At 48.6% G+C, this 15,000-nt stretch overlaps 3 protein-coding genes across 3 annotated transcripts in view; 2 read left to right on the top strand and 1 right to left on the bottom strand.

Moving 5' to 3' along the window:
• Window positions 1-5,407, top strand: part of zgc:112334 (uncharacterized protein LOC619199 homolog) — an 8,643-nt gene extending 3,236 nt beyond the window's left edge. The window contains exons 6-11 of the mRNA XM_056447844.1: window positions 332-463; window positions 1,132-1,231; window positions 1,935-2,106; window positions 2,231-2,375; window positions 2,443-2,497; window positions 3,348-5,407. Coding sequence (XP_056303819.1) covers window positions 332-463; window positions 1,132-1,231; window positions 1,935-2,106; window positions 2,231-2,375; window positions 2,443-2,497; window positions 3,348-3,488 — 745 coding nt within the window. The 3' untranslated portion in view covers window positions 3,489-5,407. The remainder of the gene's footprint in view (window positions 1-331; window positions 464-1,131; window positions 1,232-1,934; window positions 2,107-2,230; window positions 2,376-2,442; window positions 2,498-3,347) is intronic.
• A 2-nt stretch (window positions 5,408-5,409) lies between these two features.
• ndufaf3 (NADH:ubiquinone oxidoreductase complex assembly factor) lies at window positions 5,410-10,621 on the bottom strand. The gene is made up of 5 exons (XM_056447843.1): window positions 10,351-10,621; window positions 9,837-10,032; window positions 6,315-6,381; window positions 5,952-6,052; window positions 5,410-5,833 (listed from the first exon to the last, which is right to left on the bottom strand). Exons 1-5 carry the CDS (start codon window positions 10,419-10,421, stop codon window positions 5,744-5,746), a joined length of 525 nt encoding a protein of 174 aa, XP_056303818.1. The 5' UTR covers window positions 10,422-10,621; the 3' UTR covers window positions 5,410-5,743.
• A 72-nt stretch (window positions 10,622-10,693) lies between these two features.
• The window catches only part of LOC130215965 (NCK-interacting protein with SH3 domain-like), an 8,406-nt gene continuing 4,099 nt past the window's right edge, over window positions 10,694-15,000 (top strand). Inside the window, exons 1-6 of the mRNA XM_056447837.1 lie at window positions 10,694-10,964; window positions 13,132-13,244; window positions 13,346-13,571; window positions 13,670-13,733; window positions 13,811-14,625; window positions 14,699-14,785. Of these exons, the coding sequence (XP_056303812.1) occupies window positions 10,794-10,964; window positions 13,132-13,244; window positions 13,346-13,571; window positions 13,670-13,733; window positions 13,811-14,625; window positions 14,699-14,785 (1,476 nt within the window). The 5' untranslated portion in view covers window positions 10,694-10,793. The remainder of the gene's footprint in view (window positions 10,965-13,131; window positions 13,245-13,345; window positions 13,572-13,669; window positions 13,734-13,810; window positions 14,626-14,698; window positions 14,786-15,000) is intronic.

Below are 15,000 nucleotides of genomic sequence, written 5' to 3' on the forward strand. Positions count from 1 at the left end.
TTGTATAACTATACATCTCAAATGGCGCACTGCAGAGAACAGCTATCAGGCTGCTAGCATACTTTAAATAGTTGTTAGGGTCTTATGGTCTGTTGCTAAGGTGTTACGGGTGGTTGGTAGGGTTTTGAGTTATGTTGCTAAGGTGTTTTAACACAAACACACACACACACACACACACATACACACACCATACAGTGATGTGGGACAGTAGCGCAGCACACAGCGTACAGTACTCAGATATACAGCAGTGTTTCTGTACTTCACACACTGTGTGTGTGTGTGTGCGTGCGTGTGCGTGTGTGTGCGTGTGTGTGTGTGTGTATGTGTACAGGTATCTGGACCAGCCGTGTCTTTTGACCATCAACCGGATCAAGCTGTACTCAGAGTCTCTGGCCCGCTACAACCTCAGCCCGTACCTGTACCCGCTGTTTGGCCTCGGAGAGTTGCCGCAGGGGTTCGTCAGGTGAGCTCAGGTTCACACAATGTTCACTGAGGGTCAGATGGGGGTCAGTTTGGGTCAGACATGGGTCAGTGTGGCCCAACCTTGGGTTAGTGTGGATCAGACATGGGTCAGTGTGTGTCATTGTGTGTTAGACAGGGGTCAGTGTAGGTCAGTCTGTCAGATGGGGGTCAGTGTCAATCAGTGTGCATCAGATGGGTCAGTGTGCATCAGACTGGGGTCAGTGTGGATCAGACATGGGTCAGTGTGGGTCAAACTTAGGTCAGGGTGGGTCACTGTGTGTTAGACAGGGGTCAGTGTAGGTCAGTCTGTCAGATGGGGGTCAGTGTCGGTCAGTGTCAATCAGTGTGCATCAGATGGGTCAGTGTAAGTCAGTGTGCATCAGACTGGGGTCAGTGTGGGTCAGACGTGGGTTGGTGTGTCAGTGTGGGTCAGTGTGTGTCAGATATGGGTTTGTGGATCAGGTGTGGGTTGGTGTGTGTCAGTGTTGTCAGTGTCCATGTCATTCAGTGTGCAGCAGACTGGGGTCAGTGTGGGTCAGACGTGGGTCGGTGTGTCAGTGTGTGTGACTGTGCATCAGACGTTGGTCAGTGTGTCACATGGGGCCAGTGTCAGTCAGTGTGCATCAGACTGGGGTCAGTGTATGATGTGACAGGTGTGTGTGTCCACAGGCTCAGCGCTGTCTACGGGAACAGCTTCCTGCTGAACAGACGGGTGGAGGAGGTGGTGCTGGAGGGCGGGCGGGTGTCAGCGGTGCGGTCGGAGGGAGAGGTGAGCAGAAACACTCAAGTCAGTTCCTCTGTATTTCTCCAGTGCTTTTACAGTGTAGACTGTGTCACAGCAGCAGAACACAGATGAAGGTCTAGTAAACCGGAACTGCTCCAGTCCAGAGTTCAGTCCAGTGTTCAGAGTTCAGTTCAGTTCAGTGTGAGGCAAACGTCACTGCTGGAAGCCCAAACACTGAAGAGCAAATCCAGTGATGCAGAAACACAAACCAAGCAGACCAGAGCTGAGGAATCTGTTCAGGATACAGGCTGGTCCAAGATTATGGAGACCGGAGTAAGAGGAGAAACAGACTAACATAAGCCGAGACACCGTTCACATTATGTTTTCTTGTTGGGAAGTGTGTTTCTAGAATTAATCAATTAATCCAGGATGAGTTGAGTGTAGTGGACATGAGGGGCTTCAAAACACCAGCAGCTCCTCAAGTACTGGAGCTCAGCCGTCCAGGGCTCTGTAGGGAGTCGATGAGGTTTGAGCATGTATCTGATGTTTAATAGGGAGCTGAAGCAGTGCTGACAGAGCCGATCTGATATGATCATATGTCTAGAGTTTTATCATCAGCACACACAGATAATAGCACATTAGTGTAGGCTAACGAGAGCTCATCACAGCATGAATAAGCTTTTCCGCACTAGACACGCTCCTCGCCAGCGGGTCATGAGCCGGTCTGATGCTCCATGTGCTCCTGCAGGTCTTCCGCTGTAAGCAGCTCATCGCTGAGCCCAGTTATCTGCCGGAGCGGGTGAAGAAGGTGGGCCGGGTGGTGCGGGTGCTGTGCCTGCTCAACCACCCCATCAAAAACACCCACGAGGCCAACTCCTGCCAGATCATCATCCCGCAGGCGCAGCTCAACCGCAAGTCAGGTCGGATCTATGCCTTAGGCCGGCCCACTTTAGCAGACACCTGACTGCATTACTGTAATCAGAAAAGCATTTTCTGCAGTGTAGGGGACGCTCGACTGCTGTAACTGTGAGTGTGTGTGTGCAGATGTGTACGTGTGTCTGGTGTCCTACACTCATAATGTGGCGTCTGAAGGGAAGTACATCGCCTGTGTCAGCACTATGGTGGAGACCAGTAACCCGGAGAAGGAGGTGCAGGCGGGGCTGGCGCTGCTGGAGCCCATCCTGGAGAAGTGAGTCCCGCACCTGAGCAGTGCATCATTGGTACTGGCCAATCACTGACACTCTCTCTGTCCGCAGGTTCGTGTCGGTCAGTAACCTTATGGTCCCGACGGACGACGGCCGCAGGAGTCAGGTAACATCGCCTGTGCTTAATTTGTAAATTGTGAGGTTCCAGAACAGATCAGGGTAATGGATCCGGCATAGTACCAGAGGAGGGTCATGGACGAAAAGCAATGAAGAGCGAGTGAGGAGAGGGATCAGTAAAATGAGGTGCCAGATCAGGACTATCCGGGAGACTATTGATTACACCATGGGCATACCTGCCAACATTTGTCTCTTGAGTATCCGGGAGAGTGGGGGGGTGGGAGTGGGGGGGTTATGGTGTCTGAATAACACAGATGAGAACTGAGTTAGTAACTGTACTTCCGACCGGGTTTCCGGCGGCTGCTGCAAACGGACACTATACTGAAGTTGTAGAACCGGGGGTGTTACAGACTGTACCAAATAGCTGAGGGCAGGGGGCCAGGGTGAAATCATGGGAGTTTTCCGGGAGAAATAACAAAACAGGAGGGTGGCGGGGGATGGATCTGAAATACGGGAGACTCCCGGGAATAACGGGAGTGTTGGCTGGTATGACCATAGGGAATAATGAACTAATAGATGAAGTTCTGAGAGTCCTGCTGCAGGACTGAAGTGTAAATATTGAAGTGTGTAAATGCTGCAGGACTGACTACGGCTGCTGAATGGACTGATTGATTAGCTTGATTGTGTTCAGCAGCACACTGAAACTGACACCTGCCGGACACCACAGAGAATACACTATTAACAGCAGTATCTACACACACACTGATTGTTAGCGCTCCTCTGTGTGTGTGTGTGTGTGGACACTAATTTATTCATCCTCATATTTGTCATTATCGTGTTTGGTGTGAACAGGCATTAGCGCTGATGTCACGTAGCACTGCTGATGTGTCTTCCTGCAGATCTTCATCTCGCGCTCGTACGATCCCTCCACGCACTTCCAGACGGACACCGAGGACATCATGGACCTGTACCGCCGCATCACAGGGTCAGAGTTCAGCTGCCGGGACCCGCGGGACGCAGACGCGGACTCCGATGAGTGACGCTAATGCCAAACAACCTGCACAACCCAGATCAGATCAAATCAGTCAGCACAGGGATGAGGGGTGATCATTTGTGGGTCAGGGGTCAGTGTTTCTGTGCACTGCTGACCCCGAGTTCTGCATCAGTCCACACCGGCGGACGCTCCCGACTCATTAATCTCACTCGTCCCTCACTAGAACACCATCTTCGTCTTCATCCTCAGGATCACTCATGTCTACAGTACCCAAGTGTTCACACCGCCGCCAGCGAGAGCCCAAAATTAGCCGAACGTCTTGAAAAGACCGTTTCTGTAATGTAGTGCACAAATTACCGTTAGCGAAGACTGAGACGTCTAACGTCTCCTGTGAACCGCGTGTTGAACTCAGGTTCTGTCCACACGATCACGGCTGTTTCAACACCACACTCTTTTCTACACGGTTTCGCTGTTCGTCCACAGTAAACGCAGTATCTGGTGACTGAAATCCAAACGTTCTGACAACTCCGGCCAGGGTGAAGAGTTTCTGTAACTCCGGGTACAGCAGAAGAGGGTAGTAATAAATTACATTTACTTTGTTTAGGGGTCTTTCACCTTTATTATGACAGGACAGTAGAGAACTCAGACAGGAAAGCATTGGGAGCAGTGAGGGGGAAGGATCGACAAAGGACCTCGAGCCGGGAATCAAACTCGGGTCGTCGTGAGCATGTTGGTGCTATATGTCAGCGCGCAGTACCACTAGGCTACTGGCACAGTAGACTTCATTTAAAGATGTGTACTCTTACTCCAGTAACTTCGCTACATCTGGCGGCGTTCCTCCGTTACTGTCAAACGGTGATAAATAGGATTCATATGACTTGTTTGGGGCGTCACAGTGGCGCAGTGGGTAGCATGATTGCATGTTCTTCCTGTGTTGACGTGAGTTTCCTCCAGGAAACCGCTTTGTAGGTATCCGCTGTGTAAAACATATGCTGGAATAGTTACCGATTCATTCCGCTGTGGCGACCTCTGATTATTAAAGGGAATGACAGAAATGAATGTCTATTTGACCACCCCTACAACGGTCCATTGTGAATGCATAATCCGCCGGCAGATTTAGAGCGCGGTAAGAGTTCACAACACTGATTTCTCATTAAACAGGTGTGTGTTTCTACACAAAGCCTAAAAGAAACGTCAAATGAATGCGTCGTTTGAACAGTTTGACCTGAAGTAAGCTGAAAATAGCTCATCAGGAATACACTGAATAGCCTATCCCACACAACACACGACAACGTAAATATACTCTATTAATAAATTAGATGTAGTTTAAGTTAATACATCGAGTTTATTCACTGAAGCATTTATTACACAAACTAACATCATCGAACATTGAGCCCCCACCCCCCGCCGCCCCTCGATCAACAATGTATAATTCACACACTGCATATCACCCCGTTGGCATGCATCACAGCGCATCTCATGTGGACAGAGGTGTTGTTAACATGGAAAGGGAGAACTCAAATACCAGTGTGTGTGTGTGTGTGTGTGTGGACACGGTCTCAGACTCGCTCTTTAACATGAACACAAACGGCGCTCTACACACGCGCTTCAGTCGGTTATTTCTCCAGAATAAATCAAACCTGTTGGACGGTCAGAGCGAAGGCTGCTCTCGCCGGTGGCGGTGTGAACACACACACACACACACCTTTACCTGTTCAATAATTGATACAGTTTGTTTGCTACACAACTCACACTGTGATTGTTGGTCAGCTGTATTAAAGCTATAGCTATAATGATCAGAGCTGTGACCCAGAACACTCCACATGTAGAGCACACACACACACACACACACACACACAGAGTTTAGTGTTTAGATGAATAGTCCATGACTGCACTGATCGTCCTGTGGGGATGTGGGAATGATTATAACTCATGCTAATATTAATAAAAGCTCAGTGAGACGCCGCTGGGAAACCTGTCATCATTTATTGATCCAACATCCTGTTCTACAGCACATCTGAACACAACTCTGTCTGCAGTGTGTTATGAGGAGCGTACAGGAGGACACAGCATCATATAAACACAGATCAGCAGCTCCAGTCAATCTGATCATCTGTGTGTGTGTGTGTGTGTGTGTTCAGATATGAGCTCAGATTAACCCACTATCACAGAGGACAGAGAGACAGATTACCAGATTAGCACACACACACACACACACACACAATCTGTTTATTCCCTCTACATTCAGACTCACGCACACACACAAACGTGAGGTGACTTCATCTCCCATGATGCTCTGCTTCACCTGCTGCCGGCCGGGGGCGGGATCAGAGCGGCCGCTGCTAGACGCCTCTCGCTGGACAGGAAGTTGAAGGTTGCGCAGGCGTTGGGCTGCGGAGGAGCGGTCAGAGTGTTAGTGTGTGTGTGTGTGTGTGTGTGTGTGTGTGTTTGTTCACTGTGTCCTGAATATCTACTGTGTGTGTGTGTGTGTCTGTGTGTGTGTGTTCACCGTGTCCTGAACCTCCACAGCGATGCCTCTCTTCTTCAGCTCCTCCAGCACTCCTGCATGCAGGCGCTCTGTGCGGGCCCCGGTCCCCAACACCAGCACCTCTGAGAAGACACACACACACAGGCTAACACTGAACACAGCGTCTCCATTACACAACACACACAATCAGACAAACACTACGACCAACACTGAACACTCAAAAATAACGTTAGTCAAAATGATCAAAGTTGAGCTCGCACTCCTGCTGAAACACTAGCACGCTAACCGTTAGCTGTTACAGCAGTATGCTACACTTCATTATGTTCAGAAATAAACGCTTGTGGAGAAAATGCCGTGACTCTGGAGAAACTCAGTCTGGCTCACCGATCTGCGGCTCCAGCAGGTAAAACAGAGAAAGACTCTCCACCGAGATATCTGAGTGACTGCCCACCTGCACACACACACACACAAGAGAGACAGCACAGTCAGTGTTTACAGTGTTACAGTCAGTTTTACAGCGTTACGGTCAGTGTTTACAGCGTTACGGTCAGTGTTTACAGCGTTACGGTCAGTGTTTATAGTGTTACAGTCAGTTTTACAGCGTTACAGTCAGTGTTTATAGTGTTACAGTCAGTTTTACAGCGTTACAGTCAGTGTTTACAGTGTTACAGTCAGTGTTTACGGCGTTACAGTCAGTGTTTATAGTGTTACGGTCAGTGTTTATAGTGTTACGGTCAGTGTTTATAGTGTTACAGTCAGTGTTTATAGTGTTACAGTCAGTGTTTACGGCGTTACAGTCAGTGTTTATAGTGTTACAGTCAGTGTTTACGGCGTTACAGTCAGTGTTTATAGTGTTACAGGCAGTTTTACAGCGTTACAGTCAGTGTTTACAGTGTTACAGTCAGTTTTACAGCGTTACGGTCAGTGTTTATAGTGTTACGGTCAGTGTTTACAGCGTTACGGTCAGTGTTTACGGCGTTACAGTCAGTGTTTATAGTGTTACAGTCAGTGTTTACGGCGTTACAGTCAGTGTTTATAGTGTTACAGGCAGTTTTACAGCGTTACAGTCAGTGTTTATAGTGTTACAGGCAGTTTTACAGCGTTACAGTCAGTGTTTACAGTGTTACAGTCAGTTTTACAGCGTTACAGTCAGTGTTTACAGTGTTACAGTCAGTTTTGCAGTGTTACGGTCAGTGTTTACGGCGTTACGGTCAGTGTTTACGGCGTTACGGTCAGTGTTTATGGCGTTACAGGCAGTTTTACAGCGTTACAGTCAGTGTTTATAGTGTTACAGGCATTTTTACAGCGTTACAGTCAGTGTTTACAGTGTTACAGTCAGTTTTACAGCGTTACGGTCAGTGTTTATAGTGTTACAGTCAGTTTTACAGCGTTACAGTCAGTGTTTACAGTGTTACAGTCAGTTTTACAGTGTTACGGTCAGTGTTTACAGCGTTACGGTCAGTGTTTACAGCGTTACGGTCAGTGTTTACGGTGTTACGGTCAGTGTTTACGGCGTTACAGTCAGTGTTTATAGTGTTACAGTCAGTGTTTACAGTGTTACAGTCAGTTTTACAGTGTTACAGTCAGTTTTACAGTGTTACGGTCAGTGTTTACAGCGTTACAGTCAGTGTTTACGGCGTTACGGTCAGTGTTTACGGCGTTACGGTCAGTGTTTATAGTGTTACAGTCAGTGTTTACAGTGTTACAGTCAGTGTTTACGGCGTTACAGTCAGTGTTCATAGTGTTACAGGCAGTTTTACAGCGTTACAGTCAGTGTTTATAGTGTTACAGGCAGTTTTACAGCGTTACAGTCAGTGTTTACAGTGTTACAGTCAGTTTTACAGCTTTACGGTCAGTGTTTATAGTGTTACAGGCAGTTTTACAGCGTTACGGTCAGTGTTTACAGTGTTACGGTCAGTGTTTACAGTGTTTATAGTGTTACGGTCAGTGTTTACAGTGTTACAGTCAGTGTTTACAGTGTTACAGTCAGTGTTTACAGCATTACGGTCAGTGTTTACAGCGTTACGGTCAGTGTTTACGGCGTTGCGGTCAGTGTTTACGGCGTTACGGTCAGTGTTTACGGCGTTACGGTCAGTGTTTACGGCGTTACGGTCAGTGTTTATAGTGTTACAGTCAGTGTTATGGCGTTACAGTCAGTGTTTACAGTCAGTGTTTACGGCATTAAAGTCAGTGTTTATAGTGTTACAGTCAGTGTTTACAGTGTTACTGTCAGTGTTTATAGTGTTACGGACAGTGTTTACAGTATTACGGTCAGTGTTTATAGTGTTACGGTCAGTGTTTACAGTGTTACAGTCAGTGTTTACAGTGTTACAGTCAGTGTTTATAGCGTTACGGTCAGTGTTTACAGTGTTATGATCAGTGTTTATAGTGTTACGGTCAGTGTTTACAGTGTTATGATCAGTGTTTACCGTCAGTGTTTACAGTGTTACGGTCATTGTTTACAGTGTTACGGTCAGTGTTTACAGTGTTACGGTCAGTGTTTACAGTGTTTATAGTGTTACGGTCAGTGTTTACAGTGTTTATAGTGTTACGGTCAGTGTTTACAGTGTTACGGTCAGTGTTTACAGTGTTGCGGTCAGTGTTTACAGTGTTTATAGAGTTGCGGTCAGTGTTTACAGTGTTGCGGTCAGTGTTTACAGTGTTTATAGTGTTACGGTCAGTGTTTACAGTGTTGCGGTCAGTGTTTACAGTGTTACGGTCAGTGTTTACAGTGTTTACAGTGTTACGGTCAGTGTTTATAGTGTTGCGGTCAGTGTTTACAGTGTTTATAGAGTTGCGGTCAGTGTTTACAGTGTTGCGGTCAGTGTTTACAGTGTTTATAGTGTTACGGTCAGTGTTTACAGTGTTACGGTCATTGTTTACAGTGTTACGGTCAGTGTTTACAGTGTTTATAGTGTTACGGTCAGTGTTTACAGTGTTGCGGTCAGTGTTTACAGTGTTTATAGAGTTGCGGTCAGTGTTTACAGTGTTACGGTCATTGTTTACAGTGTTACGGTCAGTGTTTACAGTGTTTACAGTGTTACGGTCAGTGTTTACAGTGTTTATAGTGTTACGGTCAGTGTTTACAGTGTTTATAGAGTTACGGTCAGTGTTTACAGTGTTACGGTCAGTGTTTACAGTGTTACGGTCAGTGTTTACAGTGTTGCGGTCAGTGTTTACAGTGTTTACAGTGTTACGGTCAGTGTTTACAGTGTTGCGGTCAGTGTTTACAGTGTTTATAGTGTTACGGTCAGTGTTTACAGTGTTATGGTCAGCGTTTACAGCATTACAGTCAGTGTTTACAGTATTACAGTCAGTGTTTATAGTGTTACGGTCAGTGTTTACCGTCAGTGTTTACAGTGTTACGGTCAATGTTTACAGTATTACAGTCAGTGTTTATAGTGTTACGGTCAGCGTTTACAGCATTACAGTCAGTGTTTACAGTATTACAGTCAGTGTTTATAGTGTTACGGTCAGTGTTTATAGTGTTACGGTCAGCGTTTACAACATTACGGTCAGTGTTTACGGCGTTACGGTCAGTGTTTACAGTGTTGCGGTCAGTGTTTACAGCGTTACGGTCAGTGTTTACAGTGTTACGGTCAGTGTTTACAGTGTTTACAGTGTTACGGTCAGTGTTTACAGTGTTACGGTCAGTGTTTATAGTGTTTACAGTGTTTATGGTCAGTGTTTACAGTGTTACGGTCAGTGTTTACAGTGTTACGGTCAGTGTTTATAGTGTTTACAGTGTTTATGGTCAGTGTTTATGGTCAGTGTTTACAGTCAGGATTTACAGTGTTATGGTTGTTGTCATAAGAGTAAATACAGAAGAATTGAGTTGTTATGGTCAGTGTTTACGGTCAGTGCTCCTACAGTATTCAGAGTGTTTGTGTGTGTATTTGCACTCACGTTCCACTGCAGGATGGCGGGCGGCAGGACAGCACACGGCCCAAACACGGTGTTTCCGTTGATGTTGAATCCTCGAGGGCTGTAGCTGTAGATGACGGTTCCTGCTGGAGCTTCCTTCTGCATGATGGACACGGAGGTCTTCTGGTATTGCTCATCATCGAAAGGGCCGAGTCTGTGTCCGCGCACTACACACACTCTACAATAACACACATACACACACACACATGAGTATCGATCCTCTTATGCAAAGGCTCTGAGTTTATTTTATTCTGATTTAGTTTGGCTACAGCTCACACTCCATATATAAAAAATAACTCCATTAGAGAACTGTGTCACAGTGTGTGTGTGTGGTCACGTGACAAGCCTCAGCCCGCAGTGCACTAAAAAGTGCAGCACACACTCACTCACTCACTCACTCCATCTTTCAGTCCCTCACACACACAGACATACACTCCACCTCTCAATCCCCCTCCCCTCTATCTCTCTCTCTCTCTCTCTCCTCCAGGTGTGTTACCGGCTCTGTTGGCTGCAGGTGAGCCGCAGTCTGAGCGCTGACCGTGGGCACAGAAGCCGTACCGCCGCCATGCTGATCAGCGCACACGGACGGGTTTGAGCGATGCACCGCCTGTGTCCACTTCCGCCGCACACACTGTCAGATATATAACCTTATAATATTACAATTATATTCTGCCTCAGTGTTTGATTACGGCTATAGATCTCTCTCTCTCTCTCTCTCTCTCTCTCTCTCTCTCACTCACTCTCTCTCTCTCACACACAGCACTATGCCTCGGGTGTGTGCTTGAGCTCCAGCAGGTCACGTGATTCTGGTGAATCAGCTGTTTCCGGAGGCTCTGCGCTCCACTGCTCGTCCTGCGCGGTGTTTACGGGCCGCCGCTGCGCTTTTCGGTCGGTCTGCTCGGTGTGACGGTAGCCGGTGCTGTGAGCTCCGTGTCGGTGATGTACCGCTCTCTGTTCTCCTTCAGCTCTGCGGAGCGGAACGCGCTGCATTTCCCCGCCGGAGAGGCGTTCCTGATCCTGGAGCGCAGCAGCGCGCACTGGTGGCTGGCGACCCGCTGCAGCTCCGGGGAGACCGGCTACATCCCGGCGGCCTACCTGCAGAAGATACCGGTCAGAACACACGCACACACGCACACACACACATTACACCAATAATACACACTCATACACACACAAATAGTACACAGAAAAATATCTAACACACACACACACACTATAGACCCACACAGTGTTATTATGTCATGCTGAAGCTCAAACACAACTCTACACTGATCAGATCAGCGTCTGCACTCATGTCTGCTTTTCTTTTTAGTTTATTGTCTATTATTGCATTGTGTGTGTGTGTGTGCGTGTGTGTGTGTGTGTGTGTGTGTGTGTGTGTGTGTGTGTGTGTGTGTGTGTGTGTGTGTGTGTGTGGAATGTTCTGAGAGGTATATTCTGGTCCATACAGGGCTCTTCACACTCTAAACAGTTAATCCTGAACATTATGAAGCTCAAAACATTCTCTCTCTACATATTTATACACACACACACACACACACACACACATATACTGGGGTTTGAGAATTAAACTGAACCATTGGCCAGTTCAGAAGAGGACAGGGTGCTGGTGTGTGTCTGTGAGCAACAGCAAGTGTGTGTGATGATCAAGAGCTGCTATCCAGAGTAATGTCAGCAAACCACCAAGAAGAAGAAGAAGCACATCCAGCAGGAGGAGCTGTGGAGGCCAGAGGAAGCTGTCTGAAAGGCCCGTCCGGCTGATAACCCAGATTTATCCAGAACCCAATGGGTCAAACACCGTATCCTGAAGGCGGTGGTGTGTGTCAGGATGATAATACACACAGCAGGACTGGAGACAGAGCGGTCTGATGAACATGACAGTGGAGTTAATATATATATAGGGCGGCGCATTAGGTAGCGCTGTCGCCTCACAGCAAGAAGCTCGCTGGTTCGAGCCTCGGCTGGGTCAGTGTGTGTTTCTGTGTGGAGTTTGCATGTTCTCCCCGTGTTGGTGTGGGTTTCCTCCGGGTGCTCCGGTTTCTCCCACAGTCCAAACACATGCGCTATAGGGGAATTGGGAAGGCTAAATTGTCCATATTGTATGAGTGTGTATGGGTGTTTCCCAGAGATGGGTTGCAGCTGGAAGGGCACGCGCTGCACAAAACATGTGCTGGATAAGTTGGCGGTTCATTCCGCTGTGGCGACCCCGGATTAATAAAGGGACTAAGCTGAAAAGAAAATGAATGAATGATAAATATATATATATTATGCATGTGTTGTGCCTTCTATTATTCATTATTTTCTATTATCAGCATTTTATAAAAAATACATAATTTTATTTTAATGTAATTATATATGAGACTAAAACTATATAACGTATATTAAAACTCTTTCTATATAAATATAAATATATATAATTTAATACAAAAAAACAAATACAAAGAGAACCACGGGTCAACAGAGAGACCAGCTTCTGCTTCAAACTGGACTGACTGAATATCTGCTGTTCATGAATATACAGACACATGTAGAGTACAGAACCACAGCCTAAATCTGTGGAGGTGTGTGGATCTGATGGCGGAGGAGTCTGCAGCTGGGTATTATTGGGAGATCGCTGACAGGAACAGGAACAGCTCCACCTGAGCGCGTCTGAAGCTCATATGCAGGATTATTTACCGTCTATAGCAGAAACAGCACTGAGCCCCGCTGGATCCTCCTGCATGCGCGCGCGACCGTTATTAAACACTCACAGGACATTCATTTAGACAACCATGAGGAAATATTAAATACTTCACACAGAAACACACACAGACAGACTTTCACTGCCACCTCACGCAGAGTTTGAATGAACAGACTGATGTGCAGCTGCAGACGCCATCATGAGGCTGTTTCTGCAGCGAGTTTGAATGAACAGACTGATGTGCGGCTGCAGACGCCATCATGAGGCTGTTTCTGCAGTGAGTTTGAAGTAACCAATCAGAGAACAGGAGAGAGTGCATCACTTCATTTTAATGCAGCTTAAGGAAGACATCCAGAAATGATAGTATAGTATTAAGAGTTAATCTCGCGGCGCACCTGCAGGACCGCTGGGGCCCACTAGTGGCTGGCCAGGTGTTTCTGTTTCACCGTCCAACCCCTGTATATGAACACACACCCCCCTGAACACTCTGCGGCAGAGAGACGCAGCACACACCGCATCATGCAGTGAGCTGAGGTGTTCGTACAGCTCTCTGCAGATCACTGATCTCTGCTATCGTCTGCTCATGTCTGTCTGCAGGCCCCGGAGCAGGACGAGGTGCTGCAGTCTATTGATCTCGCCATTGAAGCAATCCACAACGTAGCGATGACCAACGGAGGAAAATACAACCTGGAGCAGCGAGACGTGCTGCAGTGAGTGTCTCAGCGCTGCTGCTGTCGTATGCTGTATTCAGTGTTCTGGTTCTGTTCCTGTATACTGAGGTGCGGTACACTGCTGTATCTGTGCTCTACAGGAAGCTGATCCACCACAGGAAGGAGACGCTGTCCCGCAGAAGCCCCACCCCCTCCGGCGTCAAGTCTAAGATCCCGTCATCCTCCAGTGAGGCGTCGCTGAGCCAGACCCCCCCGCCCAATGGTCTAAACCGGACCCCCCCACCCATTGGTCTGAGCCGTGCCCAGAGCTGCCAGGGCAGTGAGCCGATGTCAGAGCACACCGCTAGTGTTCCCGGACTCTACCAGGTACACAGGCCACGCCCCCTGTCTATCTGTCTGTCTGTGTGTGTGTGTGTGTGTGTGTGTGTGTGTGTGTGTGGACTAATGATGTGTATGTGTCGCAGGTTCCTCCTCATCCTCGTAGAGCAGCACCTGAAACTCCACCTGCACTGAATAAACAACGCAACGGTGAGTGGAAAACATACACACACACACACACACACACACACACCTGCCTGAGTGACTGTGTGTGTCTGTGTTTACAGATCCTGCAGTGCCGTTGCGAGTTTCCTCCACAAGCCCCACCCCCAGCTCTGTAGCTCCTCCTGGACCTTCTCTGTCTATAAGCTCCGCCTCTTTAGACTCTGGCTCCTCCCACTCAGGCGTTTCCTCAGATGTCAGTCTTCCTAGTGTCAGCAGCACTCCGCCCCCTGTGCCAAAACGTGGCAAGGCCCCGCCCCCTCCTCCACCTGACCGATCCCCTCAGGAAGAGCCTGTTAAAAAGAGCCCGGCACCTCAGCCAATCAGCTCACAGGCTCCACCTCCTCCCCCAGACCTGTCTATAAAGACTCCGGAGCCTCAGCCAATCAGCTCACAGGCTCCGCCTCCTCCTACAGACCTTTCTAAAGAGAGCCCGGCGCCTCAGCCAATGGGTGTGCAGCCTGCTGCTGAGCCCCACCCAGAGTCGGAGTGGCCTTTGGCCCCGCCCCCTGTGTCACTCAGCCCTCCGGCAGGCTCCACCCAGTGTGCGTTGCCGCTGACGATCGGGGCGGAGCTGACAGAGCTGGTGCGGCGGAACACGGGTCTGAGCTGCGAGCTGTCGCGGGTGGCGGTGGGCGTGGTGGTGGGCCGTCTGCAGGGGGCGCTGCCCGGGGCGCAGGTGCAGCTGGAGCAGGTGCTGCAGTCGCTCGCTCTCAGCACGGATCTGCCGCTCGGACAGGTGTGCCACGACCAGCAGCGGCTGCAGGTGATCTTCGGGGATCTGGCGCGGCACCGTGAGGACTCTCAGCAGCGCAGCTGGGCACTCCACGAAGACCACGCCCTCATCGCCTGCTACCTGGAGGAGCTGCTGCAGATACTGGTGCGCTAGCTCACCTGTTTAGCCCTCAGGCCCACACGCTGTAATAATGCTGCTCTATAACTCTGTGTTTCAGACTGACGCGGATGCGGAGGTGTGTAGGAAGATGTGCCGCGTCAATGAGTTCGAGCCGGTTCTGTCGCTGGTGTCGTACTACCAGATGGTGAGAGAATAAACACTCATAACGATAGCCGATACAACAACTGCATTATAACCATCACATGTCCATCAGCAGATCAGCCTCCAGACTAGCGCGCGATATGCTCTGTTCAGAAGCTCGCTCAGATAAGCAGGAGCTGGGTTATTTACAGCTGGGGGGATGTGGACACATCTGCTGGAGCTGTGAGAACTCTGTGAGAGTTCAGTGAACTCACTGAA

This window comes from Danio aesculapii, chromosome 22, assembly GCF_903798145.1.
Source record: "Danio aesculapii chromosome 22, fDanAes4.1, whole genome shotgun sequence".
NCBI lineage: Eukaryota > Metazoa > Chordata > Actinopteri > Cypriniformes > Danionidae > Danio > Danio aesculapii.

Coding starts and splice junctions, on each gene's coding strand:
- ndufaf3 (XM_056447843.1), bottom strand. CDS start 10,421: ATGGCGGCGGTACGGCTTCTGTGCCCACGGTCAGCGCTCAGACTGCGG. Junction 10,033..10,350: donor ACCTGCAGCCAACAGAGCCG/GTAACACACCTG, acceptor GTGTTATTGTAG/AGTGTGTGTAGTGCGCGGAC. Junction 6,382..9,836: donor CCGCCATCCTGCAGTGGAAC/GTGAGTGCAAAT, acceptor GTGTGTGTGCAG/GTGGGCAGTCACTCAGATAT.